Genomic DNA, 26,949 nt, shown 5'->3' on the forward strand with positions numbered 1-26,949 from the left:
GGAAGAGACTGGGCATGCTGGCTCCTAGCTCAGGAGGCAGGTGGAAAGTTTTTCCAGAACTAACTGGATCTTTCCCCACAGCAAGTGCACGTCACTTATCCCTACTCTTCAGTGATGACCTTTGGTGGCTGCCGGGATGACTTCATGCTTGTGATTAGATCCACTTCAGACCAGAGCTCTGGAAAAGGCCACATTGAGAAGCTGATCTTCCGGATGGCTGCTCCCAAGGTGGGTCTGAAAGCTGCTAAAACATTTTACCCTGCTGTAGTCTGATGAGATGGGCTCGGAGCTTAGAAAGGAAACTGGGGTTATGACAGTACTCTAGAAGGGCCCTGCCCCAAATGAAACTATCATCAGTACCCCAGAGGGTTCAGGTGGCGTCTCTACGGTCACTGCTGAGCTGGCAGGTAGGGGGGCTGGCAGGAGAGGGAACTCACTCTGGTCCAGCTACTCTGCACTCCTCACGTTACCTTCCTCTGTTCTGTCAGCCACAGCACTGGACAGGCTTGAATGGGGGCCCTCTTGCTGCTGTCGTCCTTGCAGCAGGCCCAGTGTTCTCACCTTGCCTTGGGCTCTGCTGTCCCGGCACTAGTCACAAGTGGGACACTCTGAACATGCTCCCCCTTCCCTGGGGTCCTAGGAACTGTTCACTTTAAGGGCCTTGTTCCTACTCAGTACAGGAAATGTTGATGCAAAAAATAACAATTGCAGAGACTCTGGAACCAAAGTTCTGATTTATAGTTCCTGGCTCCCTTCTGAGCAACTGGAAACCCTGTTGTTTTAACCCTAAAGCTGGAGTTCGCCAAACCACCTCCTCCTTTCAATACTGTCCCTGCCAAAGGAGAGGATACACAGAGCCTTTCCTCCAGGGAGGCTGCCTTGCCTTGTCTTGGAGACAGCCAGGGCGGAATGTTGGTCCTCCTGTCCTCAGGAGGTACTGGGCACCTCAGGACCTCCAGACGCCTATTTCACTAGGCCTCTGAGCCTCACAGGAACGATCCCCTTTGGACATTTCCTCCCAGGTGGGTATTTTAACTTAAGGGACAAACTGAAGCCCAGGAAGCTTATATAACCAGTGCAACAGCTAGTGAGTGAGAGAGCCAGGATTCAAGCCAAAGCCAGTGTTCAATTCCTTTGTTTCTCTTTCTCTCCTTAGATTGCAGAGGTGACCTTCATCATGGCCAGCTACATGAACCACTGCTCCACAACCGTGGACCCACCCCCCAACCCGCCTGCTGCCTGCCAGCCATGGGAACTGGATGGACGACAGTTCTTTGCTTCTGTTCCATGTGCTGCCAAGGGGCCAACGTTGCTGTGAATATTCCTCCTACCCCTTTCCCCACCACCACCTGGTGCCTCTGGGATTAGAGAGATGTATCCTCGGGTGCGATACTACTGTGATGGGTCTAACAGCCCCCTGCAGCCTGCCCCAGTTGTTCTGTGAAATGTGTATTTCAGTGTCCATGAAGCCTTTACTCTCTAGGTGCCTTATAATGTTTCAGGGCCAACCTTTAAAAATCCAGACCCAGTATAAAAACCACTTTGTTTTCATAAGAATACTGAGCTCTGGATGCTGCCCAGTTCTAGACACAGATAGGGATGGCCCACTGTTACTGGTTACTGAGGGCATCAGTGCTGTAAGTCAGAATTTCCTGCACTGCTACTCTCAGGGAGACTAATATGTTTATGTTGTGTATGGTCCTCACGCAGGGGTTTATACTTGAAGTTTTCCCGACATCCCTGAACAGGGAAGGACTAGAATTTCCAATTCACCTGAACTCCAACAAAAGCTTAGAACTCACTAAGACTGGACTTCCTTTCCCATATGGGAAAGGTGTTGGCAGGGCTGGAGAAAAAGGAGGAGACTCACCTTTCCCCTTCCCCTGGTGCGAACGAGGAGGCATTGGCGGTGCCCTTCTGGGGCAGCGGCACCTGTCTCTGCAGGACAAGGCGCTATTCGCCTGAGACTGAAGCTGTTCTCCCTCACACTGGACCGTCAGCCCAACTGGGTACAGGCAAGGGCAGGGGCTAGGTCCAACCTGACCTCTCCCTGTCTCATTTTAACAACTGGACAGGGCTCAGTGAAGGCTGTGCTTACTACTGTAGGAGAAGGTGGTCGTCGCTTGTCCCCCTGCTCTTTGAAAAACCAAGCAAATGCATTCTGCGTTTTGCTGCTCTGTGAGGCCACCAAAGATGAGTCAGAAACAGAAGACACCCCTGCAGGCCCATGGGCCTGGATTTGCTCCTTAAGACTTCTGGCGAACTTGCGCTGGGAATGTTTGAGGGCAGACGCACATATGCGTTATCTGTCCTAGCCTGAGAGCATCAGTTGAAAGTATCTTTCACCTTTTGTCTTCCTGACGATGCCAATATGCCCCCATCCCCGAGTGAGACCTTCTGTTGGATGCAGAGATGATCTTGTCTCCACCCTCCCTTAACAGGAAAAAAAAAAAAAAAAAGACGAAAGAGTTCATTTATACTCTGATTTTCCAACATTGAGGAAACTGAGTTTTATTTCATAGCTCTAAGGCAGTCTTATCATTTTTCGATAAAGTGCCAAACAAACTATATGGGTTTAGCAATAGCATCCAAGAACCAAGCCTTTAACCCCAGCAAAGTGTGTGTGTGTTGCACACTGTGAAAACTGCAAGGCTGGAACTAGTTTATCTGAACACCTCAGCTGCTGTAAGCTTCCCCTCTCTCACCCATTAAACTGACAAGCATGATGAAAAAAGCAGCGCATCAGAGTGTCTACCTTTTTTAAACGAACTTGACCTTGCCAGGCTGGCAATTTCATAGCTGCCTCCCATTTCTGTTCCTGCCTTTCCCCCAGCATTTGGGATTTAGCTGAGACATTTCTACCTCGACCAAGTCACATGTCACATGTCCCACAGGCTCCTGAATAACCCCTCCAGGGCTGGTATAAAAGGCAGAAGTTACAGCTCTGGTTTTGTAATATCTTGAGTGTGTCTAAGGCAAATAAGGAATTATCATCTGGCCAGGAGTTAAAAAAAAAAAAAAATCCCAAAGAAAAAGTAAGCAAGAATGGAGCTGTGTTCATATTGAATTTGGGGGTCAAGCTATTTCCCCCGCCCTGTCTTCTTCCCAACCTTTCAGGAATCCTCCCTTAGTTTATTAATTTTATATAAAAGAAACTGCCTTATAAACAAAGGCTTCTACAGTATGTATGTTTATCCTTCTTTAACATGTCTGGAAACCAAAGTCAAATTTCTGTCTGGCCTTTTATCTCACCCCTCTTGGCAAAAGAAGTTTTTGAAACCATAGACAATGCTGAGTAACAAGAGTATTAATGTGCTAGACACCCGTGACTGAAATGCCATGATCGTGTTTGTCAATAAAAAGCAGCTGTCTGAACCAAGCAATTGTGTATGTTTTGGAAGGAGATCTGTTTATTAAGAGAATCACCATAAATTAACCCTGTACAGAACACAGGAGCTAGGTGGACAGAGACTAGTCTTTTGTAGGACATTTCTTCCTACTGACCAGCCCCTGAAGGGCTTGCTTTTTCTCTTAGCTTTTATACAGGGGTACTGTGCAGTTGAAAATTATCTTTCTCAAGAGATCTGATGTCAGTTTCCCATTGTCTTGCTCTACAAATTTCAACAAAAAGTAAACTTGAACGTGCTTAGGAATATCACAAAGTGCTCTTCGTCAACATTACTCCTGACATACTGTTTCCAGGTCTCCCCTCAGGTGGTAAACGAAATCTTACAGGGGGAACACTAAAATACACATAAGTACTTTGCTCAACACCACACAGTAAGTTAGGCTTCCAGGCACCTGCTCTACGGCTCTGAGATCCACCGCATCCATACTGGTTCCTAGGACTGTGCCCACTTGATGGTTTAAAATACAGAAAATAAACCGGCCACTGTGGCTTAGGAGTCATCTCCTCTGGAAGACAATACTGGCCTTCTAAACGCTGGGACTCACGGGCTCGTTGATGTGGCTTTCTGGTGTGCCAGGATGTCCTGGCAGCTTCTGTACACTTCAATCAAGCAGTCCAGCCGGGGCTTGGCACTCTGAATTCCAAAGGGGAGAAATGCAGAAACAAGATGAATGTAAAGTGCTTAGTGGTATTGTGTCCATGTGCAACCTCAATCTCTCACCTACGACCAGGGAGTCTAAATGGTACAGGTGTGGGCTTCAGAGTGGCAGAAGTTCAGGCCTCACAGCATTTTCCTAGGAGGAATCCCTAACCAGGCCCACATCCCAGCCTGTGAACTGTGGAAGCAGGAGCTCGAAAGACAGTTTTTAATCTAAATTTCATGACCTCCACCTAAGACAAAGCAAGAAGAGTAACAAGGACAGACCCTCTTGGGAAGTATCACAAGCTGCGAAACAGTTCCCAGAGACAGGAAGGGCGGTTTAATATGTAAATATTGAAAATTATTTTGTATAATGAAATATAATACAACCAAATGAAAAGAAAAGCCACAGAATGGGAAAAATATATGGGGAAAGCATATTTCATAACAGTTTGCTACCCAAAATATATAAATTGTTACAATGCATAATCACTATCTAGTATCTACTTGACTAATAGAGGAGATGGATAGTTTAAAACAGAAAATACTGATAGGTAGCACTTACAAGGAAATATGAAAAGTCTCTTTGTCATTTAAAGAGACACAAATTTAATAACTCTAAATTCCTTTCCCTACATACTAAACTAAAAAATAGCTAAACCCACTGTTAGCCAAGACTACAGGAAAACAAGTACAAATTCACAAAAGTATGGTAAGTTTGTCCAATCTCTGGAGCCAAATCTCAAACATGATTAAAATCTATGAAACTATTCATAAGCTTTAATAAAATAATTTTGAACTATAATGCAAAAGAATTTTAGCTTAGCTTCCTTAAATCCTTTGAAAAAGGAAGGGCAGTGAGGCAGAGTTAACTGCATACGTAAATACTTTACATACCTATAAAATAATTGATTATAATCATGTTTGTATAAGTTTTGTGTTTTTTAAAAATTTTTTAACATCTTTATTGGAGTATAATTGCTGTACAATGGTGTGTTAGTTTCTGCTTTATAACAAAGTGAATCAGTTATACATGTACATATGTCCCCATATCTCTTCCCTCTTGTGTCTCCCTCCCTCCCACCCTCCCTATCCCACCCCTCTAGGTGGTCACAAAGCACTGAGCTGATCTCCCTGTGCCATGCGGCTGCTTCCCTCTAGCTCTCTATTTTACATTTGGTAGTGTATATATGTCCATGCCACTCTCTCACTTTGTCCCAGCTTACACTTCCCCCTCCCCGTATCCTCAAGTCCATTCTCTAGTAGGTCTGCGTCTTTGTATAAGTGGTTTTTTGTAAGAAAAAAACAAAAAATAATCTGAACATGATTTCAAAAGCTAGTAAATGAGGTAGCTAAATAAACTGATATTTGACATGATATAATTATTTTAAATAATAAGTATAATGGCCTTTGTAAATGCATGCAAATATGTATATTAAAAAAGCAAGGGGGCTTCCCTGGTGGCGCAGTGGTTGAGAATCTGCCTGCCAACGCAAGGGACACGGGTTTGAGCCCTGGCCCGGGAAGATCCCACATGCCGCGGAGCAACTAAGCCCATGTGCCACAGCTACTGAGCCTGAGCTCTAGAGCCTGCAAGCCACAACTACTGAGCCCACGTGCCACAACTACTGAAGCCTGCGCGCCTAGAGCCCGTGCTCCGCAACAAGAGAAGCCACAACAATGAGAAGCCGACGCACCACAATGAAGAGTAGCCCCCGCTCACCGCAACTAGAGAAAGCCCGCGCACAGCAACAAAGACCCAACTCAGCCATAAATAAATAAATAGATAGATAGATAAATAAATGTATATATATAAAAAAACAAGACACAAAATAGTGTATAAAAGTCTGTATAGATCAGTAATATCTATGTAAAATCGCGTATTGGCAGACTGACGGAGTCAAAGCAGATGAATGATGACCTACAGGCAGAAGTTGCTATATATGTTTTTATCTCTAAAATTTGTATAAATTCATAATATTTCTGAAAGCCTTATTTGCCTCAGAAAGGAATTTCTGAAATAACTAAAATCCTAATTCTCAGTAAAAATACCCCTCAGGTATCCTCAAATACTCTTGACAACAGAAGTTCACATTCCTACTGAACATAAGAAGCCGTGGATATGCAGAGAGGAGGGGAAAGGTAGAGGATTTCTTTGCAGAAGAAACAAGTATTCTATGCTCACCTGGAAGAGAGGTACTACTTGGGATATCCCATGTGGTTCCATTGGATCCTTCAATAAAATGCAGAGGTAGTAAATCACCTTCTGCTGTAAGAAAATAAACCAAATAGCAGAGATCTAAGTAAAATTCAGTTTTCTTTCTCAAGGGAAGGCTTAAAACTTTTTCATACACTTGAAAAAGAATGCATTTGAAGTGAGGGAGAAGTATATTCTCATTCTTTAGATTAAAAAAGACAAAACAACAAGCAGAGATGACTTTGAAGCAGGGCTAGAAAATAAAGATGAAATGCTGACTCCCTATCCATAAAAACCTATAGTATCTCTTTAAAAATAAAGGACATATGTTTTCAATACAAGTTTCACTTTTATGGCTTAAGGACATGTCAGCCAAAAAGAAAACACTACAGGTACTGGAACAGAGAGCCCTCAAGTTTAATTCTGTGACATCAGTTACTTTACCCATTAAGACTCAGCTTAGATCCAGGCATACCCCATGCGCTGCCTCATCCAGAGAGGCCTGTAATGACTTAAGTACTTACCATGTAAATAGCCTCATTAATGACAACATCGTTCACCTGGCCCATCTCAATGAAGGTGGTGCTTTCTTTGCCTGAGGCGTAGGATGAGGTCATCTGGATGCCAAGGGAATCAATGATTAACAGGGTCTCGTGATCAATCTTCACAAAATGGAGGTAACCAAGCAGGCCTAAGAGAGTGATGAAGATGGCAGCAGAGAGGATCATGCTGTTCTGAAGAGAGCCAGACACAGGCGGTAAGGTTACCAAGTGGTCCTCCACATATAGCTCTGCTATTTAATACGTCAACTCCAGGCACTGTGGAAAAAAGCCTTTGTTCTGTTGTGAGGTGAACAGATGGGAAGAACATGCACGGAGGAAGAGGAAACTACTTTTACTTGGGCTCTGTAGTGCTACGAAAGCATATGATAAAATACATCCAGACAACAAATGGATAGGTCTCGGGAGGTGAACCTCCATCAGCAAAATACGCATCACACCGCTTTCAGAGATTTTTCTTCCAAAATTGCAACTTAAGGACTCAGATCTTTTCTTCTCATGCTCCATCAGTAAGATATGTAGGAAAATCGCAGACTGGAGAGTAATAAAATGCTTAGCACAGTGTAGCAGATAATACTCAACAGCCGCTCCTCCTTCCTAATAGAAGTTGGAGGGAATCATGATTGGTTCCCACTCCTGCCAATGATTGGTTCAGAAATGGACCTATGACACAACTCTAGCCAATGAGATGTGAGGGGAAGTCGGCTGGAGGGGTTTCTGGAAAACTAAGTCCATCTCAAAAAAGAGATCTAAGGAAGAGAAGGCCCCTTCATCCTGAGGTTTTGATGCCTGAAAACCAACTACGTGGCCTCTGCCAAACCATGTGGAAAGCTAGGCTGAGGACAGGTAGAGTACATCAAGGGTGGAAGAGCAGTAAGATGAAAAAAGTAAAATCAACAGAGCCTCTTAAGCCCTCTAGAGCCCTCCTTCGTCCTGACTTCTTGTTTTGTTAAATAATAAAGATCTTACTATTTAGGGCTCTTTTAGTTGTTTTGGGTTGTGACTGACTAATGTGTTAAGGTTGACTGACTAGATGAAATGACTGATGTGTTAAGGGCCCCCAAAATGGTATTTACTTCTTTGATTCTAAGACACATCTACAATCTTTTAACATTTCTGAAGTTGAAGTGTGTCTTTCCATCAAGGTATGTTGCTTTCATGTGGCACTGTTTTCCCTTTTTTTCCCAAAAGGCTATTTAGAAGGATGACACAGAAAAAAAATCATCGATGATCTAGAATCAAGAGACTCACTAATTTATGACTGTCATTCCTTGAGCATAGGAAGTGTTTTATTAATTTTTGTTACTGACAAGATACTCTCTTTGACCTAACTCTAGTCAAGCTCTTCTAAGTGCTAGACCTTGGTGTCCATTCTTGTTGGGCCTGCATTGTTCAACAAGTTGTAGCAAGAATCTTGCTGAGTTTAAAGAAGACCCTCACCCTTGGTATCTAATCACCGTGGCCTGCCTTCAGCCAGAATCCTGTCAAATCAATTTACCCAGAATCCCCCTTTACCCCTGATGTTTCTTTTTAGTAATTTTCCATCCACTGACCCCTGACCCTGCTCCTTAGCTATACATTTCCACTGGTCCCTGCTATATTTAGAATTGAGCCCAATTCAATACTTAAGTCTCTTTTCTCCCATTGCAATAGTTTCTGAATAAAATCTGTGTTTACTGCTTTAACTACTGACCAGCTCTGGTTTTCCTTGAAAGTACCTTTCGACTTCTTTCTACATAACACATAGTTAACTGTTAGATCAGGAGTCTGAAAATTATTTGGGCCTGTGATATGTGTTTGTCTGGTCCACCTTAAGCTAAGAATGTTTTTTACATTTTTTAAAGGGTTGATAAAAAGAGAGAAAAAGAAACAGAAGAATCTGAGACGGAGACCTGAAAGCCTAAAATATTTACTAGTCGACCTTTTAAAAAGAAGTTTGCTGACCTCTGTGCTAGGAAATTATTTGTTGATTAACAAATGAAGGATGGAGAAATCTATGTGCTGGGTCTCTGATGACCCAGAAATATCTACTTTGAGCTAATTAAATGTCTAGTATCTAGTACAGTGTCTTGTACATCGTGTGAACTGAATAAGCATTATGGAAGAATAGAGAGATAAAATTCAGTTCTGGCCCTTACAGATTTATTAGAGGCAAGATTAACATATATAAAATCCTTTTGGAGAATACTATGATTCTGACTAGAAGTGACTAAGACAGGATTAAAAGGGAGAGAGAGAAAGCCAGAAAGAGAGACATTAAAGCACACAGGAATATCCTAAGAAGACTTCCAAGGAAGCAGGATTTAACTGGTGCAGAGGAGGTGGTGGTTATTGACAAATATACTTAGCTGAGAAAAGGAAGGGGGAAGGACATTCCAGGTTGGAATAAGTAAGGTAAAAACCTAGAATTCTAATAGAACTGTGAATTCAAAAACTGGGAGGAAAGAAGGGATGAAGAACAGTATATACTTAGGGGATTTGATCCATATCAGCTTTTCTATAAAGTAATCCCTGCCCCAAACTTCATTACCCCTGCATTTTCTATACTTCATTTTTCTTTCTGAAATTCTATCTGACAGTTCAATATTCGTTTTGGGTTGAAGTTTAGCCACATGTTTTAATGAATTCCTTCATCAGATTTCTTCTCATCCTAGCTGAGATTCAGTAATTAGTAGTTTTGAATAGGAGGAAAGATAAGAAATTTTGGTACACAGAGCCCTTAAGAAGTGTTGCAGTGGAGTTTAAAGGAAGATAAGGTTACCGAGCCCTGGACATTTGTTGAGGGTAAGTGGGATATACCAGGATGAGAGAGGTGAGTACAAAAGGGAGCTGGCGTAAACACAAACCTCTATTTAAAAATTTTGCCTAAGCAAGCCCCCTGCAATGAGGAGACATCATGGTATAGTGGGAAAAAAATGGTTTCAGAGTCAGACAGCCCTGGGTTTGAAGCCCCCGTACGCCATTTACTAGCTTTATCACTTCGGATAAGTTATTACTCTTTCTGAGTCTTGGTTTTCTTCTAAGGTTGAGATGAGGCATTCAGTAAAGCAGTTGGCACTCAGTGGGCATTTAATAAATACCTGTTCCCTCCTCCTCACGTGACTACCTGACCAGAGCTCAGGCTAGTATTGATATTCAACTATTTTATATATGAAATCTTTCTGGGGGGAGGAGGAAGGACTGTCTTGGCAACTTAACCATTTTGACTGACTTATGAACAAACTTTTAGATACAATTTGGTACAAATTAGGGCATATATTTTGCATATATCTACACTACTAAATTACCATGCTCTGAAATATGCTCTGATGGCAAAAAAAAGCAAATGGATGCAGTATCGAAAACAATACCCAAATTATAGAAATAAATAGCCTTGCTGTATTTCAGCTCTGGTCAGACCACTCCTGAAATAATATAGTCCACACAGGACACTAAATATGAAACTAAATTCATCCTGAAAAGGGCAATTAGGATGATTCCTTTTATTTTAGGGCTGTCACAATGCTACTACATGTGACCCTCACAATGCTGTGAAGTTGGTGTGGCAGATATTAATTCCATTTTAGAGATGTGAAAACTGAGGCTCAGAAAATAGGAATGAGTCTGGAAATTGAGCACAGAAACCACTCCTCTCCGTAATTTCACAATTCTTTAGAAAATACGTGAAGTTGGGGAAGGGATTTGGGGGGGGGGTTAGATTGCCTTGAAAAAGAGAGATTAGGAAGAACTATCAAACAATTAACTTGCACACAATTCTTGTGATTTATGGTGGCAAAGACAGTTTCTAGAAGACTGTAAAAGGTATTGTTAGCAGTGATTCCTCTGAGGGGTGAAAGTTATGGATGAGGACCTTGGAACTGAATTACTATGAGCATGTACTACGGAGAGTACATGGAAGTTAAAGTTTTAGGCTGTCCTGCAAGGACTGGATGTATGCTGGGTGGAACCACGGAGCAGAGCAGCGACCCAGGAGGGGGATAAAGTACAGGAGCACAAACTTCACTAAACGTAAGGAAGAGAGCTGTCCAGCAGCGGAATGGCGTCCCCAGAACCAGCGAGTTTCCGCCCTCCAGGCCCTACGATCGCAGGAGGGTCCGGCGAGAGGTCTGGGCTCGACCCTAAGGCCCCAACGACCCTTCCAAACCCGAGACCCCGACTCAGATCGCGGGAAGAGGCCGGCAGGCCTTACCTCGCAGAGTGTGAAGAGTCCGTAGGCCGCTAGCCACACGCTGCAGGTGACAGCGGTGAGCGAACGCAAGGTGATCCGAGGGCAGCTGAGGCAGAACTCCAGGCAGGAAGGGGAGTAGAAGCGGCGCTGCAGGGCCAGGCGGCCGCCACAAATATCTGAGAAGCTCTGCTCGTCCTCCATGGCCGGCTCGCCCACACCAGGCCGGGCCGCGCCGCTCTAGCGCGCCCTCCAGCGTCCTCTCGCCGGCTCTGGACTCACTTCCCCGCATCGGCGTTGGCCACGCCCCGCCCCAGGCTGCGCGCAGCCGCAGTTTCGCGCCGACAGCCCCCAAGGCTCTCTGGGTTTTCCACGCCCGGACCTCCAGAGATTTGTGGGGGGGCCAACGTCTGAGCGGACAGGTTAAAACCGCTATTAACGTGCTTTCGCTCTACAAACTGAGTTTGATTTCCAAGCCAGAGTACGCCCCAAGGAGGCAGTCCGCAGGTATTCGTTCATTTCACTCATTCATTCATTCATTCTTTGATTCCGGTGCCAGCTAGTTTTAAGTGCAGGGGCTGCTTGGGGACTTTCAATGGGCAAGTAAGGAAAGTCTCTGGGGAAAGACATCAGAGCCCCAAGGATAAGGAGCCAAGACTGGTCTCGGGATGCTCTGGAGGAGGAAATTGCCGGGAAGGAGGACCAGGAAAGACAAAGCCCCCGAGGCTGGAACAAGTTTGGCTTATTGGAGGAATCAAAAGGTCAGAGAGGCCGACGCATGGGGAATGCAGTTGGAAGTTGGGGAGGTAGGTAGGGGCCAGATCCATGAGGGTCTTATAGGGCCCGTAGGGAGTTTGGATTTCACTGTCTAGTTTTCTCTCCCAGACCACTGTGCAGAGCATTGAGAAGGCAGACAAGTCCTGGCTGGGAGGGTTAGCAAGAGGGGAAGATGCAGAAGGTATGGATGGATAATAAAATTACTAAACTCATGACTACTAGTGACCTGTGGGTTCCCCTTTTTCTTTTTACTTGGGATGTGGCCCAAGAGTGCCTGTGTGGCCCGTTAAAAGAGTTATGGTGCTTCAGCCCTGAGGCAGCATCGTGTATGAAAGAATTTGTGTATAAAGATAAATGGCATAAAGGCCTCACCAACTTTGTGTTCCGATGAAAGTCAGGTTCAGCTTCTCCATCTTCATCCAGGATTTTGTTTTCCTTTTTTTACTTTTCCTAAAGGATTTTCTTCAAGCATTGTTGTTTTTCCAATTTTATTTTTATACCCTGAATCTTACCAAGCAATACACCCCTTTTTGTTTTTGTAAATATCATGCAAAAGTGATGTTTGCTTATTGTGGAAAATTTGAAAAATACAGAAAAGAAGAAAATGTTTAAACCATCTGTATTTCCACTACTCCGAGATAAACAGGGTTGATGTTTTGGGGAAACCACCAGGCCTGGAGTTCTTAACTTGCACTTCACAGATAAAATCAGAGTTTCATCTTTAGTTTCATTAACTTATAATTGAAATTTAACATTTCTTTTGATTATGAATTAGGCAACAAACCAGTTAGTATTAGCAATACTTGTGATTTTTGTCACCGATAGAAACCACAGATATCTTTATCTCACAATAATTATCTCAAAATGTCATTTCCACTCATCACTACTTCAAAATTGCAGTAATTATTCGACCAACTACTAGATCTTCTAATTTAATGTGTCAATAGAGACACCTATTACCGTAAGACATTTTTTAAATATTTTGATAACAGTATTTTAATTCAGTTGGTTTTCTTTGAAATCCTATGTACTTTATTCATTTAAAAACATTATTGTGATAAGGGGTCCATTAGGTTTACCGGACTTACAGAGGATCTGTGGCACCAAAAAAAGTTAAGAACCTGTGCAGGCTCAGAAGTTTCACAACTCTAGAGTCATAGAAAGAAAAAAAGACACCTAAATATATTTAAAGTACTTAATTTTTTGAATATTAAATTATTATATTAAATACCACATTCTAGGGATAGATAGTGTGGTAATAGAATTCTGAAGTCTTTATAATCACTTTGCTCTGTCAGATCACAGTGTCATGGTAACTCGATTACGCAGTTTGGCATCCCAGTAGAAATGGAAATCTATGTATTTGCTATTTACTTAGATGCCGCCTGGGATATGAAGCAACAAGTTCTCATGCCCATGACCCTGTAAACACAGCAAGGAGTGATTCTTTCGTCTCTCAATGCTGGACTTCAGAGTATTCACAAGCCTCAAAAATTCGGTGGAAAATAACAGCAAGGAAGGGCAGGCTGATGAAAAGAACTTAGACTTAGCAATTGGCAAGGTTCTCCGAGGAGGTGTAATATCTTTTTGCAGGGTCATTAAAGGAGTCTCACAGCTAATTCCCTCATGAATTCAGTTGTGGAGAAGCAGAGAAAGGAAGCATGAGAAACATGTACTCTGTATTTGTCAAGGCAGGCTAACTGCTACTAAAAAAATGTCAGTGGCATAACACAATAAATGTTTGTTTATTGTCTGTCTACAGTTCCACTTAGGTGCTTGTGGTCAGATGACCCATCATTTCTGCCAAGTTGTGATTCAGAGACCCAGGCTCCTTCCATTTAGTGGCTTCACAATCCCCTGGGGCCTCCTCAGGGTCCCCTCCATTGGATCCTCTACATCTGGCTAACAGATGAGGGGCAAGCATGGAGGATCATGCATGGGAGGGTTTTAAGGCCAAGTCTTCAACCCGCATTCCACTGGCCAGAACTCATAAACATGGCTGTACCTAACTTCAAAGGAGGCCAGGAAGCATGGTCTATCAGTATGCCCAGTGGGGAAAGAAAAATGATTGGTGAACAACTGGGCATACACTTTCCAAAGAGTTGTGACTACAGAACTAGGAAATATATTTGAATGCATTGAGCATTGTGGTGGCAATATACAGGATTAATCTGACCTACTTTTAATAAAATGGGTACTTATTTCAACTGCTGAAGTTTTTCTTGGAAGTCTATGAATAGTAAGAAAAAAAATCAAGCCAAAGAATTCAGTTAACTTTTTATTTTTATGGCCCGTGCTGGATTCTTAAAACCCTTTTATAGAGCTTTCTTTTAGTACTTACACTTACAGATTGAGTAGTTTTTCTAAAAATACTGTCTTACACTGTAGTTTTTATTCCATTTACTTTTTTTATGATATAGCATTACTGATTATTGCTACTGTGTTAACTGAGAGTAGGTCTTCTTTAGGACCACTTACTTGTAAAAGTAAAGGCCCATCTAAGTGAAAAGAAATTCCAAATAAATAGCCTTTTAAAAAGATAAATATTGCCAATTATACTTCAGTTTTTAAAAAGCCAACAAAAAGAACTAAAAAGCTTGTTGCAAGTTTGTGAAACTGATCAAGAAATAATTTACTTTGCATAAAAAAGGTAAATATTACACATTTCATCTTGGTTAGAGTTCCATTTTGGCTTATCTATGTAGTGTGGATATACCTCTTTATGTAGCTTTTTTAGTGGTGGCTCTAGGTATTACATTATATATATGAAACTGTTTTTAAAAAAACTCAGTCTTCTCCTGTGTTTCTCCTTTATTCTCACCCTGCTACCACACTTATAACACGTCTGACACCAAATGTTGGCGGGAGCTGGGGGGTGGTGCGGGTCGCACACCAAGGACAATTATTCTCTGTGACACCAGCTTGGTATCCTACAATTTAACTCAATTCTGACACGGTCTACCTGGAGACAGTGTCAGATCCCACAAGTTAAGGGCTCAGTTCCATGAGACTGCTCCCCTCTTGGCTACAAGTCAGAGGTTCCCATGACCTCCTCTCCCTTGGATTCAATTATTTGCTAGAACAGCTCACAAAACTCAGGGAAACACGTTTACCAGTTTATTATCTAATAAAGGATATGATAAATGATACAGATGAATAGCCAGATGAAGAGATATAGAGGGCAAGGTCTGGGAGGGTCCTGAGTGCAGGAGTTTCTGTCCCCGTAGAGTAGGCATGCATCAACCTCCCGATATGTGGAGGATTCACCAATCTGGACACTCTCCAAACCCCGTACTTTTGGAATTTTTTTAGAGGCTTCATCATGTAGGCATGATCAATCATTATGTCCATTTCCAGCCAGTCTTCCCTCTCTGGAGAATGGGATGGGGGGATAGGAGGTGAAAATCCCAAGCTTCTAATCATGTCTTGGTCTTTCTGGTGGTCAGCTTCCATCCAGGATCCCACCAAGAGTCACCTCATTAGAACAGAAGACACTGCTGTCAACCAGGAAATCCCAAAGTGTTTAGGAACTTTGTGTCAGGAGCCAAGTCAAAGACCAAATATTAGAACAAAAGATGCTCTTCGTGCTCTTATCACTTAGGAAATTACAAGGATTTTAGGAGCTCTGTGCCAGGAACCAGGGGCAGAGACCAATATATAAATATATATATATATATATTTTTTCTATTACCTCACAACCACTATCACAGTCTACTGATATCAACATTTTACCAGTTCAAGTGAAGTGTAGAAAGCATTCCTCCCTCTACTCTTCCATATTTATAATTGTCTTAATATTTCCTCTACATTCATTGAGACCCACCTCAGACAGTAGCATAATTTTCACTTCAACCATCACATGTAACTTAGAAAACTTAAGAGGAGAAAGAAAGTCTGTGTGTTTACTCATATTTTTGCTCTTTCCATTGTTCTTCCTTCTTGATGTTCTAAGATTCCTTCTTTCAGCATTTTCTTTTTGCTCAGAGAACTTCCTTTACCCATTCTCTTAAGGTAGGTCAGCTGGTGACAGATTCTTTTAGTTTTCCTTCATCTGAAAATTTCTTGATTTCCCCTTCATTCCTGGAGAATGTTTTCACTGGATATACAATTCTGGGTTGACAGTTTTCTTTCAGCACTTGGAAAATTGTGCCACTTCCTTCCGGCCTCCATGGTTTCTGATGGGAAATCTCTGTCACGTGAGTTATTTTTCCCCTTTAAGTAAGGTATTGTTTCTCCACCACTGCTTTCAAGATTTTTTGTCTTTAGTTTTCAGAAATTTGACTATGATATATCTTGGCACGAATTTCTTTGGGTTAATCGTATTTTGCGTTTACTCACCTTCTTGCATATGTAAGTTTATGTCTTGCCAAATTTGGGAAACTTTCAGCCATTATTTCTTCACCTTTTTTTTTTTTTTTTCCAGCCTCACCTTCTTTCTCCTCTCTTTCTGATCAAATGAAACGATTATTAGATTTTTTTGTTATAGTCCCAAGGTCCCTAAAGCTCTGTTCATTTTTTTTTCCAGTCTGTTTTCTCTCTGTTGGTCATATTGAGTGACTGCTATCTTCAAGTTCACTGATTCTTTCCTGTGTCCTTCCATTTTGTTGTTGAGTCCATACATTGAGTTTTTAATTTTAGTTATTATATTTTTCAGTTCTAAAATTTCCATGTGGTGATTTTTGATATCTTCTATTCTTTACTGAGACCCAATTTTTTCAACTGTTTTAAATGTGTTTGTAATTGCTTGTTGAAGCATTTTTATTATGGCTACTTAAAATCCTGGTCAGATAATTCTAACAACTATGTCATCTTGGTATTGGCATCTGTTGATTGTCTATTGTCTTTCAAGTGGAGATTTTTCTGATGAATGACTTTAGCTAGAAACCTGAGCACTTTTAATATTATGAGATTTTGTATCTTATTTAAATCTTCTGTTATAGCAGGTCTCCACTTGAGATGGGCTGGGATCTGGGACCTGGGACCATTTACTGGAGTGCTTGAACCTGGACAAATGTCCCCTCAAGCAACAGAATACAAAGCAACTATAAGGGACTAAAAATAACTGCATGCATGGGCAGTTGGGGCAATTATGAACAATAAGATACAGAAAAAACTCAAACCAACTGCCACTTCTAAGGTTCCAGGAGCAAAAGCTGGGTACTGTTTATGATCCCTTCACACAGCACCACCAAGAGTGTGGGCAGACCACCTAATCTACACCTCCTGCCCAACCCACGTATGTGCCCATTCTTACCCCTTTTAAGGACCCAAGCAGCTCCTCTTGTGGAACGAGCATGGGCACCTGACTTGTTTTCACTCCCTCCTGCTGCAGCATGAGCCCCAATAAAGCCTTGCCTGGAATTCTTGTCTGGTCTCTTCTCAATATCTATTGATTAAAGAGTCCAGCGGCCCAGGTTGCTAACACACTGATGCTGCTCCAGCAGAGGTAGAAGGGCACCACCACATCACTAGGTAGGGGCAGCGTCCAGGTTCCCCACTTGGCCTCCATTGACACCTGGTGGGGAGGCGTTCCTTGTAACTTCTGGGTGGCTGTGGAAGTCCAGGCTTCCCACACGTTCTCCACTGACACCACAGGGTGGCACTAGCAGAAGCTATTACCACTCAGCCTTCTCTGATGTCGCCCCAGCAGCAGGGTGGGGCTCCTCTTTACAGCCTAGCGAAGGTGAAAGTCTAGATTACCCCCCTCGGCCTTTGTGGCAGGGATGATGATGGGGCTGCAGTTTTTTCTGTAGTGTTGCGCTGGAGTAAAGTAGTTATTGTCTAAAAGTTTTCTGTGTTGCTAGGCTGCTCTTTATTTTGTCTTTTGGCTAAAGAGAACAGGTTTCTGTAGCGCATTTCTTCAATTCCCTACAGAGGTTTCTGTAGGCCATCTTCTCCAGCATGCAGTCTGGGACATACGAGGGAAAAAGAAAACCCAGGGAACTCACCACTGTGTCCTTCTAGGGTCCCTAGTCAGCCTCCTTCTCTCCATCTTTCAGAGTCTTCTTTTGTTTGTTTCATATAAAATGTCCAAGGATTTTAGTTGTTCTTTTTTTTTTTTTTTTTTTTTGCGGTACGCGAGCCTCTCACTGTTGTGGCCTCTCCCGTTGCGGAGCACAGGCTCCGGACGCGCAGGCTCAGCGGCCATGGCTCACGGGCCCAGCCGCTCCGCGGCATGTAGGATCTTCCCGGACCGGGGCACGAACCCGTGTCCCCTGCATCGGCAGGTGGACTCTCAACCACTGCGCCACCAGGTAAGCCCTTTAGCTGTTCTTAATGGGAAGGACAGGGAAAGGTATGTCTGCCTTGTGGACAAAGAATGTCACTTGCCATTTCAGTAAACAAAGGATGTTGAGGCCATCAAGACATCAGTCACTGGGCTTCCCTGGTGGCGCAGTGGTTGAGAATCCATCTGCCAATGCAGGGGACACAGGTTTGAGCCCTGGTCCGGGAAGATCCCACATGCCATGGAGCAACTAAGCCCGTGAGTCACAACTACTGAGCCTGCATGCCACAACTACTGAAGCCCTCGTGCCTAGAGCCCGTGCTCTGCAACAAGATAAGCCACCGCAATGAGAAGCCTACGCACCACAACGAAGAGTAGCCCCTGCTCACCACAACTAGAGGAAGCCCACGCACAGCAACGAAGTCTTAATGCAGCCAAAAATAAATAAATTAAGTAAATTAATTTTTTAAGAAAAGACATCAGTCACTGCAGCTATGCCCCTAGTGGTGCACAGAGGGGAACTCAGGATGGAGGAAAAACTAGGGTACTGGCCCTAGGTAGTTAAGGTGCATATCAAAGGAATAATTTCATTAAGCCCAGACTCTTGCATCTTCCCATACTTAGAAAAGTGCTAAATTCATTAACTTGAGATGCCTGGTTTTTCCTTAATTAGCAGTAATCTTTTTGTGTTCTGACTACTTGGGTTTTTTTGTTTTTGTTTGTTTGTTGCAAAAACTCCTATATATCCTGGCTCCTCCCTTACCTCTTTGGAGCAGTCCCTCAGAGCTTCTGAGAGGCTGTCTCCCAGGCTGAAGTCTTTAGTAAGCCAGCAAATAAAACATAATTCTCAACTTTTGGGTTGTGCATTTTTTTTCAGTAGACAACCCCATCTTTCAGAAGCAGAGTTTTCTTTATCTGTCCATATAAAACAATTTTTTTATTGAGGGGTTATCATCCATGCAGTAAAATATAGTCTATGCCTTACTTTTTCATATTCTTAAATGGTGTCTTTTGATGAACAGAGGTTTTAATTGTAATGAAGTCTAAGTTAGCAATATTTTCCTTTATGGTTAGTGCTGTTGTATGTTTTGTTTAAGAAACTTTGCCTGCCTCAAGTTCATGAAAATATTCGATTCCTTTTTTTTTCTAGAAGCTTTATTGTTTTATCTTTCATATTTATGCCTATGATCCATTTTTAATACTTTGTTTAATATGAGATAAGGGTCAAGGCTCTTTTTTTTTCCCCTACAACATTTGTCAAAAAGAACATCTTTTCTCCACTGATGGCAGTGGTGCCTTTATTGTAAACTAGGTGACGACCTCTGCAGCGGTCTGTTTCCAGACTCTGTTATGTTCTGTTGCTCTCTTTTGTCTTTCCTTGTGCCAACATCAACCTGTCTTTATAGTAGGTTTTGATTTCTCATTGTGTTAAGTCTTCCAGCTTTGATATTTTACTTCAAGACTGTGTTGGCTGTTCTAGGTTCTTTGTATTTTCACCAGAAATCCTGCTTGGGTTGCATTGAGTCTGTCAATCAATTTAGGGAGAATTGACTTTTTTTTTTTTAAACTGAGGTATAGTTGATTTACAATATGTAAGTTTCAGGTGTACAACTTAGTGATTCATGGTATTTCAAGATTATACTCCATTATAGTTATTATAAAGTATTGCCTATATTCCCTGTGCTGTACAACATATCCTTGTAGCTTATTTATTTTTAACATCTTATTTATGTTGTCTTCTAGCCCATGACCTGGTATATGTCTCCATTTATTTAGGTCTTCTCTAGTTTCTCTCAGCAATCTCCTTGTGCATTTCATTACACTTATTTCTAGGTATTTGGTGTTTTTTTTATACTCTTATAAATAATGTATATTTTTAAAATTTTATTACTTGTCCATTTTTAATAAGATATGTTTATTATTTTCCCAACATCAAACTGAAATTTTATGAAAGAAAATACACCCATAATTGTGTCACCTAAACAAATCTTCATTTCCCAAGCATTTAAGTCCTTTCGTTTTAATGTTTTTAATTGTTGAGAAGATGATGCAATACAGAAAATTTGTGGGGACTTCCCTGGTGGTCCAGTGGTTAAGAATCTTCCTTCCAATGCAGGCGACACAGGTTCGATCCCTTCTTGGGGAACTAAGATCCCACATGCAGTGGGGCAACCAAGCCCGTGTGCCACAACTACTGAGCCTGTACGCTCTGGAGCCCACGCACCACAACTAGAGAGCCTGTGCACTGCAACTACTGAGCCTGCGTGCTCTGGAGCCCATACGTCAAAACTAGAGAAGCCTGCGTGCCACAACGAAGAGCCCACGTGCTGCAACTAAGACCCAATGCGGCCAAATAAATAAATAAATATTTTTTTAAAAAAGAAAAGAAAATGTGAATGAGAGAAAAAAATTACACAAGTCCTAAAGACCGTTCAGTTTTACATATTACTTTTCCATCATTTTCTTAGTTTCTGCACTTTTAAAAATTATTGTAGTGATAGTATATAAACCATTTTGTAATGTTAAAATATAAACTGAGGCATTTAAAAAATGTTAAGAGTTTATTTGAGAAAAAAATCAATTCAAATTGGGCAGCACCAAACCAGAAGTGGGTAAGAACTCTCATTCCACTGACAGGAGCTAGGGGAAAGACTTTTATAGAGAAAAGGTAGAAGCAAAGCAAGGAAATCATCTGATTAGCTTTAGCATAAGGTTGTAGTATTTGGAATGCCTGATTGGCCATTTGTGATTGGTTGCCCTTAAGTTTAGATTTCTTAACTTTGAGGCATTTATAGGTTTTGGTTTGCTTATGTAGGTAGCAAAGGTATTAGGATCACCTCAGTGTAATTAATTTAACAAAAATTAATGTTTTGGCAGACATTTTCCATATTTCTATAGATTTTATAAATACATTTGAAATAGCTACATAGTGTATATTTATAGCTGATTCACTTTGTTATAGAGCAGAAACTAACACACCATTGTAAAGCAATTATACTCCAATAAAGATGTTAAAAAGAGAAAGGAAAATAAAATAAAATAGCTACATAGTGTTCCAGCCTGTTAATCTACCATAATTTACTTCATATCACCCTCTTGTTTTCCCACCCAGTGAAAATGGCTAGTAACTATTTCATATAAGGAAGAATGACAGTGGAAAAAATAAACAACTAGAGAAGGAAGGAAAAATAGACACGTAGAAATAGAAGGAAACCTACAGAAACAGATACAGCACAGAAAGCAGAGGGTTTTTTTCTTGGAGTCATATCCCCATCTTGTGCCATTTTAGGATAGTAAAGCTTAATGTTTTCAATTTAAATCAACGAACCACCTGGCTTTTTTGTGGGAGGTTTCTCTGCCCTTGAAATATCAAGAGACTTTATATCCTTGTACACTAAAGTTTTTCTTAATGGAATAAACCAAACGTGGGAAAGTTTAGTTAAAATGATGGATCTAGTTTGACGGACATAGGCTTGAGAAACAGGTTCAGTTAGATCATTATATTCTCAGCTCAGTTTCAAGTGATGGGTAGCAACGACTTCTTTAAGTGATTTTGATGAAGCCACAACTGTGTAGCCTAGGAAGTAAGTTACCTTCATGTGAATATGATTCTGAAGATTTAAAATGAAAAGTGAAAGAAGGCTGGTGAAAGACTTACCATTCAAAGTGTGGTAGGTAGACCAGCAGCATGGGCATCACCTAGGAGCTTGTGAGAAATGCAGATTCTTGGGTCTCACAGCAGACCTACTGAGCTTAACAAGAGTCTCAGATGATTTGCTTGCACATTAAAGTCTGAGAAGCTCTGAAAGATCTAACTCTTCATACTGCATTCTCTACCCTGACTGCATATTAGAGCCACCTGGGGAGGTTTTAAACTGTTGCCTGGGTCCATCCCTGATAAATAATGGGTGGTAGGGGAGGGAGGATATGGACTTGAGTGTTTCTTAGAAAGGTCCGTAGGTTCTTTTTAACAGCTGCCAGGGTTGAAAACTGTTGGAAGGAAACCTTTTCCTTTGTCATTTCAGGTTCAAGTGAGTGGGGGCTTGCGAATTAACTGACAATAGATTAACAGGAGAAAAGAAGGTTGCTCAGTGATGAGTAACTCGCTGAATAGCCAAAGTAAAGCTATATACACCAGCTTAACAAAAGGAGAGGGGGTTAGGGCTTCATACTTCAAAGTATGGAAAGTTCTGTTGGGCTTTTTGACGCTAATAGGCAGCTGGTTCCCTTTTTGGTGTTAAAAGTCAGTCATTTCCCAATCAGGAAAATCCCTCAGTGGGGTGGGCTGGTGGGAGTCAATGGCAGCTGTATTTTCAGGAGGCTCTGATTAAGTTTCTTTTTTTTTTTAATGTTCTTTTTATGGCTGATAATCAGGTATTATTAGTTTAAAGTAATTTTCATACTACCTTGGTGGGCTATTCATCTTTTCAGAACTATTACTCTAGTACCACTATTCTACTACTCTATATTATATGTATCAATATTACTCTAGTACCACCATGTTCCTCCTCGCCCAGGCTTAAAATCTCTCCTCTGTTTCCCTCCCTAATCTGTAGCTAAGTACCATCTATTCCAGTTGTGCAGTACTTTTAACATCTGTCCCTCATCTCCCTGACTGCACTAGTTAAAGTTCTCCCCCATACATACTCTCTACCACATTACCTTATTTTTCACACGTATTTAATTTATCATGCATATCAGTACCTACAATTCTCTGTCTCAAGGAGAGCTTGGATTCTAACACTGTACTCCCAGATCCTAAAACACTATCTGACAAACAGTGGGCGCCCAAATATTTATTGACTCTCTCCCTCCACTTCCATCACTCAAGTTCATGCCTCTTAGCTGAAATCACTATTCTCACCATTCCCCAGACACCCTACAGATTCCTCCTGGAAAATCCTTAAGGCTCGGCTTGAACGCCAATTGCATGAAATCTTCCCTGTCCCATATAAGAGTGGTAATTCCATCCTCAGAACTTTTCAGAGCATAAAGAGACATGACTTCTTTTCAAAGACAGTTAAGATAAACAAGGTCCTCCTGGATAGCATAGGGAACTGTATTCACTATCTTGTAATAACCTATAATGGAAAAGAATACATATATATAACTGAATCACTTTGCTGTACACCAGAAACTAACACAATATTGTAAATTAATTATACTTCAATTTTAAAAGACACATGTCATTTAATATCTATTTATTCAATACAAATTTATTGAACACCCTTCATGTAGCACTGTGTTAAATGATAGTAAGATACCATTCAGGCTCTCAAACAAGCTGCTCTCCAGGAGAAAGAAATAATCCTCTAAATAGGCAATTGTAAATCAGAGGATTAAGTGAACCATGGGAGGGGTAATTAATACCCTTGTTCTGACTTGGTTTTGGATTCTGCTTTTGACTCCTTACTCTGTGACCTTGAGCCAATGACTTAGCCTTACCAGGTCTTGGTTACCATATCGTAAATGGAGGTAATACCAGTGCCTACCTCACTGCCTTGCGATGAGAATTTAATTAACACTTGCAAAGTGTTGAGCAGGTATCTAGTATATAGTAATCATTCAGTAATGTTAGCAAGTACTATTATGACTAACTCAGCTTTGGAAGGTCTGGAGAGGCTTCTCTGAAGAAGTAACTTCAAAATGAAAACCTGAAGAATGAGAAGAAATTAAGGAAGGGAAGGGAGGGAGGGAGAAGACGTAAGGTTCCCAATAGAAAGAACAGTAAAGTGCAAAGGGCCCGAAGCTCGTTTTCAGTTTGGAACCTGAACAAAGGACAAAGTGTTCCGTGTCTTCGGCAGCCCCAGCCTCTGCTGGCACTAAAAGAGATTTCACACCTAAATTTCATTTGGCCCTTGATGGCAGCCATTGGTCTGCTTTCACTCCTCCATCACTGATCAGGGCCCCAGATAAAAACCCCTCTGTGTTGTGGTGGTGGTGGTAGGGGAGGGGGAGGGGAAGTGATGAGTATGTGAGGGGCTCAGGCACCTGCCTCCACACAGGGCTGCTGGTTGGGCAGGCAATGAAACCAGTCACTTACTCTTATGCCCCCTCCTCTAGTCCCTTCACTCCCGCCTCTCTACTGAACCCAGGAATCTCCATTGCATGGTAAACAGACTCCTAAGTTTTACCCTCCGTAGAACTCATCCTTTGCTTCCTTACTTTAACCGTATTCTAGGGTTGTTATGTTAATTCTCTCAGCTCCAGGATGGAAACGTGAGAAAGAAGGGACCACATTTTCCCAACTCCCTAATGCAGACTCAGGACCATTAACCCTTTGTGTAAAAAAGTCTTCTGAAGTTTATGCTCTTCAACGCTACCCCTGAGACCTGACCCCCCACCTACCAGTCTGACCCAAGTCACCGTGCTTCCTCTGCTCTGCACGTTTGGGCTATACGGGCATTCTTGTTCTTTCTCTGACCCACAAGCAGGTTTCAACTTCGGGGTTTTTGATCTTGCTGTTCCCGTAAGCCTGGAAGGCTCTTTCCCTAGAACTTGTTATGGCAGCTCCTTCTCGTCATTCAGGTCTTTGGCTCAAATGTCAGTTTGGAGAGGCCTTTCTCGACACCCCTCTCTAAAACATCATGTCCTGTCCCATTACCCTGCATAATTTTCTCCATAGAATTTACTGCCATCTGAAATTATGTATCTACTTGACTGTTTTCCCCACTAGAAGGTAAGTACTGGGAGTGATGAGATATTATCTGTCTTCATCTTTATCAGCAGCACATAGAACAATGTTTTGCACGTTAAATATTGACAATAAATGAATGAATGAATATCTTAAATTAAGAGGCTCTAAATTTTGTCAAAAGGTGTGGTCAATGAGCTCAGCCCTTTAGTATGTAAAAGCAGAAGTCCCAAAAGAAATCTTTGGGAATTTCCACTTACCATATCAGAGCCATAGACCAAGGACCATGAGTAAGGGTTTCATAAGAATCTGGAAGATTTGTTTATTATTTACCAAGCTCCTGCTATGTGCCAAGCACTGTACTCAGGAAAGGACCAAACGATGAACAGAAAAAGTCATGGTTCCTGCCTTTGAGAATTTGCAATTTAGTCCTTTCTGAGTTCCCTTGGATTTGCAGTAAACAGTGTTGTGCTGGAACCTGCTTTTAGCCACCTGCAAAACCCTACTGTTAAATTTTCAGGAATTTTGCAAGCCAGTTGTTAAACACTGCCATCATTAAAAGTCAAATTATATAAACTTACAAGTAAATTATGTTAAAAACAAAGATAATATACACTCAAAACTTTATGCCTAATTATTTTACTGTGTCTTACTATTTTTTATGCTCTTGAGGTTATTTATGTTGATTGTATATGTATGGTGGAAACATTATATAGTGAGCACCGTTTCCCAGCTCCATGTTCAGTGACATCACTATGGTAGCTTGAAATGGTAGCTGTGGGGGAGTATTTACCCCAGGGAACTCGCCCAACACCATAATCAGGTCTTAGCTACTCACCACCCTCACCCCCAACACACACTCCCAGCAACCTATCAAGGGATAGAGTATGTGTTGGCAGCCACTGAATTAAAGAGGCAGAATCTCTAGGTCATCCTATAAAGGAAGAAGAAAAACAGAATCAGCTGGTTTGGACCTGAGGAAGGGTCCTAAAACTATGCTATAATAAGAGTACTACAAATTTTAAAGTAAATTTCTAAAAATTCATTCTTTTATGTAATTTCAGAATATTATCTTTAATAATTTAAGAAAATAAATTTATTTATTTTAGTTTTGGCTGCGTTGGGTCTTCGTTGCTGCGGGCGGGCTTTCTCTAGTTGTGGTGAGCGGGAGCTATTCTTAGCGGTGCGCGGGCTTCTCATTGCGGTGGCTTCTCTTGTTGCGGAGCACGGGCTTCAGTAGTTGCGGCACGCGGACTCAGTAGCTGTGGCTCGCGGGTTCTAGAGCACAGGCTCAGTAGTTGTGGCGCACGGTCTTAGCTGCTCCGCGACACGTGGGATCTTCCCGGACCAGGGCTCAAACCCGTGTCTCCTGCATTGGCAGGCAGATTCTTAACCGCTGCGCCACCAGGGAAGCACCTAAAAATTTATTTTTGGTAGGACTAACGTCCAGATTCCTGCAAGCCATTCCTGCAAGACACTAGTCATGGATAAGAACTTGGAATCTAGAGTCACATAGCTCTACCAACTTACAAGCTACCTGACTTTGGAAAAGTAAATTATCTTCTCTGATCCTGTAATCTCGTCTTTAAAATAGTCCCTACTTTATGGAATTGTTAGAGGGCTAAAAGTTCTTAGAACTTTAGTTGGTTATTGTTATTAAAATATTATTATTATTAAAACTTTAAGCAGTTACTTTCAGCTCTTTAGCCTCGCTGAAATTTAGAAGTAGTCCAGATATGTTGCTATGTTTGGTTTTTAATAACCAGTGCTCCAGTTATTCAGGTAAAGAATTTAAAACTCCTGGAAGGTACTTTGTAAATCCTAACCTTCCCATCTAAAATAGGTGGGTTACTATTAACACGCCCGGCTGGGAGAGCTCTAATCTAAGTTTGATCTCCTAGCCTTCCACGCCCAAAGGTGGGATAAGTACGTTTCCTGGACTTTGAGCTCTGACACGAAACGGAGCCAAGGGACGCCAGCTTGGTCTCCGCAAGGCACTCACGTGGGGTTGCGCCAAGCCCAGCCCAGCCAACGGTTCCGTAAAATAGGCATCTGCCCGGCGTGCCTCTGTGTGAAGACAGCCACCATCCGCTAGCCTACGTGTGCGTTCGCTTGTTCCGCTGAGTTCGCGAATTTTGCAGGAGCCGACCGCTTCCCGCCCAGGGACACACCTGTCCGTGACCGCACTCTTATTGGCCGGGCCCCGATCTTGGCCCTGTGGCGTCAGCGGCAGGGGCTTGTCCTTGGCCGGAGAGCCTGGGCCAGAGCCGAGTGACATCAGCGAGGGCGTTCGGGGCACTGAGCAGCAGTGGGCGGGGCTTGCCGGAAGGTGTGCCGGGGG

General features: G+C 42.1%; 3 protein-coding genes across 4 annotated transcripts in view; 2 read left to right on the forward strand and 1 right to left on the reverse strand.

Moving 5' to 3' along the window:
- The window catches only part of PLEKHH1 (pleckstrin homology, MyTH4 and FERM domain containing H1), a 51,850-nt gene extending 48,815 nt beyond the window's left edge, over window positions 1-3,035 (forward strand). The window contains exons 28-29 of the mRNA XM_030855303.3: window positions 82-228; window positions 1,157-3,035. Coding sequence (XP_030711163.2) covers window positions 82-228; window positions 1,157-1,318 — 309 coding nt within the window. The 3' untranslated portion in view covers window positions 1,319-3,035. The remainder of the gene's footprint in view (window positions 1-81; window positions 229-1,156) is intronic.
- Window positions 2,972-11,268, reverse strand: PIGH (phosphatidylinositol glycan anchor biosynthesis class H). Of its 2 annotated transcripts, none has more exons than XM_060294937.1 (4): window positions 10,996-11,268; window positions 6,771-6,980; window positions 6,235-6,315; window positions 2,972-4,043 (listed from the first exon to the last, which is right to left on the reverse strand). In XM_060294937.1, the coding sequence occupies exons 1-4, from the start codon at window positions 11,173-11,175 to the stop codon at window positions 3,951-3,953; spliced, it is 564 nt and encodes a 187-aa protein (XP_060150920.1). In that variant the 5' UTR covers window positions 11,176-11,268; the 3' UTR covers window positions 2,972-3,950. The 2 variants fall into 2 exon arrangements, with proteins under 2 accessions (XP_060150920.1, XP_030711177.1); XM_030855317.3 differs by having other exon boundaries at window positions 6,235-6,318; window positions 10,996-11,266.
- Window positions 11,269-11,343: 75 nt separating this feature from the next.
- The window catches only part of ARG2 (arginase 2), a 43,106-nt gene continuing 27,500 nt past the window's right edge, over window positions 11,344-26,949 (forward strand). Inside the window, exon 1 of the mRNA XM_030855305.3 lies at window positions 11,344-11,478. The gene's annotated coding sequence lies outside the window, so the exon portion shown is untranslated. The remainder of the gene's footprint in view (window positions 11,479-26,949) is intronic.

The sequence above is a fragment of the Globicephala melas genome, chromosome 2 (assembly GCF_963455315.2).
Source record: "Globicephala melas chromosome 2, mGloMel1.2, whole genome shotgun sequence".
Taxonomy (NCBI): Eukaryota; Metazoa; Chordata; class Mammalia; order Artiodactyla; family Delphinidae; genus Globicephala; species Globicephala melas.